Below are 7631 nucleotides of genomic sequence, written 5' to 3'. Positions count from 1 at the left end.
TAATATTATTTATATTCTTTTCACTGTTAATTGTTTTATTAAAGTTTGTTTTAAGTTGCAACCCATCAGTCTCTCTCCTTTTTCTCCTCTCCTTCCCCTTCTGGGAAAGGATGGGGTTAACAGAGAGCATCTGCCCAGCCTTAAATGATGATATATATGTATGTTTTTTTGGTTTCTTGGGTTTTTTTGTTTTTCTCACTGGTGGACTTCCATCCTGTCCAGGTGGAGAGGGGAGTAGGGTGAGGCTGTTGGCACTTTTTCTGTTTGTGTGAGTGCTCTGTGTGCTGGCCATGTATATATGTATATACATATGGTGTATATGTATGCTCTGTGTGTATGTGTGCCTACCGGGAATATATCGTCAGCCTTGCTACTGGCTGGACCTGGGGACGTGCAACTGCATCAACTTCATCTCACTTGTGCTGTCAGATCCAGCATGATGTGTTTACCTTTAACATAAAGATCTGTTCTAAGGAGTGGGTTTTTTTCCCTCTAAACAAATGTGGCAGTGCAGCTCATGGTCACTGTTCTGTATTCATGTTATGTCCAGTTAAGCTAGATCTTGCTCTAAGGCCTATATAGCATCCTAAAACATAATAATAATTATATACTCAAATTTAGTTTGCTTTTTGTTTTGGAATTTTTTGGGGCTCAAAGTGCTTGAACCACAACCCAGAAATATGTTTCAGACATGACATTGAATACAAATGTGCTGTTGTCCAAGACATATTGCAAGGGCATCTAGGAGCATTTGAGAGTGCAGCAAAAAGCTGGGATAGCTTTGCAAGATTGTTTCTAGGAAAAAGAGACAAAGCTTGTGTGATGTCAATCTTACTGCCAGTACAAAACTGAAAATGGAATGAACTTTTCTCAGAACTACACCAGGCTTCAGAGCATCCTACCTGAGAAGGGATTTGGATCATGAAGCATAAGTAATCCCAGGGAAGAGGCATTGGAGGCAAATCATACAGGTAGTTCAGCTGTCAAATTGTAGATATTGCCTAAGATGACTAATGTTAAAACACCTCAAAGCAGTGAGGTACATCTAGTAATTGCTGTCCTGTGCACTAGATAAAGAATAGCTTGTTTCCTAGACCAGATCTAGAGAAATCTGAGCTCCAGCCCCATTACTCCTTCTCTGATAAATGGAAGTTACTCTCCTTTTTGAAATTATATCAGCAGCTGTGGTGATTCATCTGACCTGTCTTGGACAACTGTCATGAGGTAAATTCTCCTTGCAGATAACTGTCTTCTCCCATTGAGTACAGGTAGGGTCTGGACAATGTGGGTAGACTTTTAGGCAGCTATGTTTAAGTAAGTGAGATGAATCCGATCTCCCTGCATTCAAATGTGCTACCCAGCACATCTCATGCCTGAAGAAAAAAAAAAACAGTGAAGAACCTTGTTTGCTTGCTTGCTTGTGTGCTTGCTCACTCACTCACCCTCTGCACTCCTAATTAAAGTGACTAAGGGTTTGCCAATCACATATTCAATTCTGACAGTTTTACTAAGCAAGATAGCTACCTGTTGCACCTCTGCAATCTTTGACAAGTCCTCAGGTGGGATTATTTGGTCTGAAGAGAGAGCAATACTTACTGAGCTTGATTTCATATTACTCTGTGGTAAACATCCAAAAGATATTTAAAACATTGTTCTATGAAAATAATTATTTCTTTGTGTTCAGTGCGAAAGCAGTTTAGGCAGCTAGCTAAGGTGAGGCTTGTACATTCCAAATACCGAAATATTGACAGGCAAATTACATCATTAAAGATGGAGATAAAAACCCCAGTGTCAGTGTATTTATATTGTGCATGGAGATTGAAGAAATATTTCTGATTTTCCAATAAGAACAAGTAACACTGAGGACAGACACCTTGCAGCTTCCACAATATTTATAAATATTTAAAAATATATGGAATATTCATGATTGAGTCAAAAAATGCAGAACATATAAATTCACAAGATACATGAAAATATTTTTGATTGTTTCTTAAAGAATGTAAGTACATATTCTGTTTAAAATTTTCCTCACTGACTTATAAGAAATATTGTTTGTTCAGATAAAAGCATTGTAATGAAATACTAATCTTTTATCATTATCAAAATAAAAAAAGTATTCCAGGAAATCAAGCAACAGTGAATAGAGAGCAGGTACATTGCACAAGAATAGAAGTCTTATTCAGTTAATTTCCAGGTATTTAATGTCTTAATTGATGCAAACATAGCCTAAGGTAGGAGAGACAAAGGTTGATCACTGACTTATTCAGAATTTAGCATTCCTCATTGAGTATGTGGAAACCTGGACAGCCTATTCTGGCAATTTTGTCATCACATTCATATTTTTAAGGTAAATGGGTTAGATATGAAGTGGGAAGTCAGTCAGAAAACACATTTTTACTTTGTTTTATTTTTACTGTGAGAATTCTCCTTAAGGCACTGCTTCCTTCCTTCTCTCCTTCCTTCCTTCCTTCTTTCCTTCTTTCCTTCCTTTCTTTCTTTCTTTCTTTCTTTCTTTCTTTCTCTTTCTTTCTTTCTTCCTTCCTTCCTTCCTTCCTTCCTTCCTTCCTTCCTTCCTTCCTTTCTTCCTTTCTTTCCTTTCTTTCCTTTCTTTCCTTTCTTTCGCTCTTTTGCTCTTTTACTCTTTCGCTCTTTCTTTCAGGTGGGGGTGTTGATTGACGAGAAGCTCAACGTCACCCAGCAATTTGCACTTGCAACCCAGAAAGCCAACTGCATGCTGGGTGGCATCACAAAAAGCATGATCAGTAGGTCGAGGGAGGCGATTCTCCCCTTCTACTCTGCTCTCTTGAGACCCCACCTGGAGTACTGTGTTTCAGTTCTGGGCCCCCCAGCACAAGAAGGACATGGACCTGTTGGAGAGGGTCCAGAAGAGGACCACAAGGCTCTCCTTGTGGGGGAAGGAGGCTGAGAGTGTTGGGAGTGACAGGCTGAGAGAGTTGGGGTTGTTGAGTCTGAAGAGAAGGTTCCAGGGAGACCTTAGAGCAACCTTAGAGGGGCCTACAAGAAAGCTGGGCAGGGACTTTTTACAAGGGCATGTAGTGACAGGACAAGGTGTAATGGCTTTAATCTGGAAGAGGGAAGATTTAGATTAGATATTGGGAAGAAATTCTTCACGCTAAGAGTAGTGAGGCACTGGAACAGGTTGCCCAGAGAAGCTGTGGATGACACATCCATGGCAGTGTTCAAGGCCAGGTTGGATGAGGCTTTGAGCAGCCTGGTCTAGTGGAAGGTGTCCCTGCCCATGACAAGGGGGCTGGAACTAGATGATCTTTAAGGTCCCTTCCAACCAAACTATTCTATGATTCTGTGATATCCACATTGCCAGTGTTAAGACACCTCATTCAGTCTGAATTCCTTCCACCTGGCCTTGGGACTGTCTTTCCCTGCGCTTATCTTTAGTCATTGACTGTAGAGTGACCTCTGCACTGTTGTCATCTTCTGTGAATAGCAGAGAGCAAGTGATTTTGCAGGGAAGAATCACCTAATGTGATGTAGGTGTCTTCTGGATCATATCATAAGTGGCTGCTTAGAAATGCTGTATCTTCATTTAATTAAATGGAAGCATAATATGATTCACCAAAATAAAGACAAAAATTATTATCCGTAGAGGACAATTTTTGAATAATCTGAAGGGCCTATCTAAGATGGCATGATGAGTTCTCCTATGGAGGGATCTGTCCCTCACCATTGATTAGAGAGCTTAAAGCCAGAGTTAGATGTGAGTTATGCACACGTTCTCTCCTCCTGCAAAGCGTTTTTCCTGTGCCTAGTCTGTGTAGTTTATTTCCACACCAAGTTTTTATCCCTAAAGGTAGGTGGCCCCAAGACCATGACTGGTTAAAAAACAACAGTTTAAAATAGATATGCAAGTGTTCTGCAGACCTTTCTTTACAGTTAGTTCCAGGAGTTAACAGGAGAACCAGAGAGAGTGTTTTGTCATACCTAAACAATGGGGAAAAAAGCCCTCACTCTTGCAATTGCAAGCAATCAATACCTAACAGACTATTTTCCACTGGAAAAATACTCAAGGTTTGTGATGTGACTTTTCCAAAAATATTAACCACAGCCTTCTCCTAATGGTAGGTAAGCTACCTTATTTTACTTCAGTCTTGTTTCTCTTCCATATCTTATTGTTCTTCCACCACCTGCACAGGACTTGTTTCTAAGAGACTCATCTATCTATGAAGCGAATGGATTATTGGAATAGGAAATAAATTCCAAGACATTTTGTATTCTTGAAAAGAACTACTCCTCCTGAAAAGTGCCTGGGACAAAGGTAATTTCCTGGAGAGTCATCCACATTCTTTAGTACTTTTTTGTATTGATTATTAATCAGAAGGGATTATAATGTTTGGGATTTTTCTCTCCGTGTGTCTGTGTCTGTGTGTGCATGTGCGCACAAGCGCATATGTGTGCTTTGGGTCTGGCTCTTTTCTTATTAACTGAATGTTATGTCCCCCATCTCATTCAAATTATATCAATTTAATCAGAGCAGCTATTTTAAATAGAAAATCTTCCGTGTCCTCTTCTATATATGTGTAAAGAAAAAAAAAACAACTTCAAAAAACCTCCCTGTAGTGTTTGAGTAAATTACAAGAGGAAAATAGCATGTGTACTATTCTGTAAAAAGTTTCATTTCATAGAATCATGGAACAGTTGAGATTGGCAGGATCTTGTGGAGATCGTCCGGTAAAAGGATGCCACTCAAATCAGAGTCAGCTAGAGTATTGCTAAAGGCCATGTCCCATCAGATTTTGAGTATCTCCAAAGATGAAGACTCCACAGACTCTCTGGGTAAGCTGTTCCAGCGCTTGACCAAACTCACCATACAACAACAACAACAATCAAACAAACAAATAAAAGTTATCTTATTTTTAAATAGAATTTCCTGTTTTTCTATTTGTACCTATTGCATCTTGTCTGTTCAAAGTATGCTGAACTTGAGCTAACCCTGAGTGGGGAGACAAAAGGTAGCATGTACTGTCAGTTGTACCTTTTTTTGCAGACTTGTACTACTCTTGTTTTTATGTGATGTGCAGGGGGGATAGAATTGAAGAAACATTCTAATCATGTGCAGTACTGTGGAATGTATGCAGGACTGTGTTCAGTTGATGATTCTATTCTAGAATTAATCCCATCCACAGAATAATAGCAAGAGGGACTCATTGCCAAAAACCCACTCTATCAACAAATTAATGATTTCTGGGTTTTAAGGACCAGCCTTCTTTGCTTGACAGCAGATGTTAGGGTAGCAGATCTTAGCTGGGTAATGGGAGAAAAGTCTATTTCAAAGACTGGGGCAGTAGAGTACAATCCTTATCCTAAAAGGCAGGAAGAATAAAATATTCCGTAGTCATAAAGAAGTCATATTTTCCTTTCCATTGACTAGAAGTGAATTATACTCATTTGGAAAAGTTGTTCTTACTTGTCAAAAGCTATGTGAAGAGACCTACATTCCCTCCCTCCTCTAAACAATCTTTGCCACTAAAAATAGCTAAACACAGCAGTAAAATATCACTTCCTCCTCTGGTATCTTCTCCTATTACAAAGTAATATACATAAATATTTTATTTACTTTTTGTATTTCTCTAAATTAACTAGAAAATGGATATGTCATGACTTCTGCAGTTAAAAAAAACCTGAGGGACATGACCAGCAGGAACCACACAGTGGTGACCTATTTCCAATTTTTACCTTTCTCCAACATTCCAGAGATCCAAGGCTCTCTCTTTTGTCTGGTATTACTCATGTCCCTCAGTACATTAGTGGGAAACATCCTCATCATTGTGATCACTATGGCAGATGCTGCCCTTCCCTCCCCCATATATTTTTTTCCTCAAGAACTTGTCCTTCCTGGAGATTGGCTATGCTACATCTACAATCCCCAAGATGCTGGTGAACTTCCTCACAAAAAGGAAGGGCATATCTTTTCTGGGCGATGCCATACAGATGTATGCCTTCTCCCTCTTAGGGATCATGGAACGTTCTCTGCTGGCTGCCAGGGTTATGATCACTTCTATGATCGCTATGTAGCCATATGCGATCCACTGTGCTACATGACCATGATGAGATGGAACACGTGCTTCCTGCTTTCAGCTGTACCTTGGTTTATTCGGGTCTTGGTGGCCCTAGGGCAGATCATTTTCATCTTTACCCTTCCATATTGTGGGTCCAACAGGATCAATCACTTCTTCTGCAACCTGCAGACTCTTCTGAACCTGGCTCGTGTGGGCACCTACAGGAATGAAATCACCACCTACGTAATAGCTGTCCCCTGTATCATGGTCCCCTTCTTACTCATAGCTGTCATATGTCCGGATTCTCCACACCATCTTTAAGATGCCATCAGCAAAGGGCAAGAGAAAAATGTTCTCTGCCTGCTCATCTCATCTAGTGGTCACTCTGTTTTATGAATCTGGCATTGTGACCTACTTGAGACCCAAAGCCTTTTATTCAGGTAGCAGTAACAACCTGCTTTCTTTTTCTTACACACTGATGTCTCCAATGATGAACCCCTTGATTTACAGCTTGAGGAACAAAGAGGTGAAACAAGCCTTGAAAGACTGAGAGCCAAAAACATAAATATGTGACATGTTAATGAATTCTATTAAATTAAATCTGTCAGTAGCTTTGATATTGTGTGCGTTACTGGAAGGACAATATGACTTGCCATCACTTACCCAAAAATTCATATCTACCTTGCAGCTCTGAGTCAATCCTCCAGATAATTCCATCTTTCTTTTTTTTTTTTTTTTTAGAGCTATTTTTCATATCTTTTTTCATGTCATTTTAAGGTAGATTTGGCATACAGATCAAGTGAATTGCATGCTACCATAGCCCATGTCCTGTCCATCCATACAGAATTAGTTCGGTACTTTGCAGATATATTTACCTGTGGTAAGATGAAACTCACAATATTCTCTGAATATTGTGAACATGTTTCTATGGAGCTTATCTAAAATTAATTACACAGTGATGAGTGCAAGAAATTATCAGAGAAGAGGACAACGGATCTAATGAGAAGCACTCCAGAACTAAGACATTAGTGTTCTGGTGGGTTCTGATGAAGGTATTTCCCAGATAAGCTCTTCAGCTCTATTCTGTGAAGAAAGCTTCTCTGAAGGCCTGAAGGGGTAATGATGAGCTTGACTTCAAATATCTTGAACCTAAGGAACTATGGCTGGGCTGATAACTCTATTCTCCACTGATACAGAATGGAGTGAAATAGATAAAGTAAAAACACAGTTTATGTGTTCTAAACTAGATTTCTGCTGCAATAAGAGACAAACTATCACTTAGACATCTCCATTGCTGTATATTGTTTGTGTGTGAAGTCAAAATGATAAGTTTATGTAAATATATCTGTATCTTAGGCTTCTGAGTTGAGAGCAGAAGAAAATAATGTCCCTTTTTGTGCAAGTAAAAGGTTGATTTTGGGATGAAATAAACTATTTGAGTGTTAAGAAAATGAGTGGTCATAAGGAAATAGGTTTGAGACCTGTAATTTTAAAAGGAAGGTTAAAACTTCATTTATTTTTCCTTTTTTGCTCTGGTTGTAGTATGTACCCATCCAGAGGATTAATGGGATCGTAGTTTACCTCTTCACTCTTCTC

General features: G+C 39.2%; 1 protein-coding gene across 1 annotated transcript; it reads left to right on the top strand.

The window, feature by feature from the left end:
* Positions 1 to 2659: 2659 nt before the first annotated feature.
* Positions 2660 to 6585, top strand: LOC104166568 (olfactory receptor 10A4-like; the record flags this gene model as incomplete). The annotated part of the gene is given in 5 exon segments (XM_009706547.1): positions 2660 to 2762; positions 5731 to 5846; positions 5848 to 6001; positions 6115 to 6319; positions 6321 to 6585. Coding segments are annotated over 5 exon segments (843 nt in total), but the record flags the coding sequence as incomplete, so codon positions are not given.
* Positions 6586 to 7631: the final 1046 nt, after the last annotated feature.

Source organism: Cariama cristata, unplaced genomic scaffold (assembly GCF_000690535.1).
Source record: "Cariama cristata isolate BGI_N322 unplaced genomic scaffold, ASM69053v1 scaffold12188, whole genome shotgun sequence".
In the NCBI taxonomy this organism is placed as follows: Eukaryota; Metazoa; Chordata; class Aves; order Cariamiformes; family Cariamidae; genus Cariama; species Cariama cristata.
The sequence above is the reverse complement of the archived record's forward strand: the minus strand, read 5'-3'. Positions and strand labels throughout refer to the sequence as shown.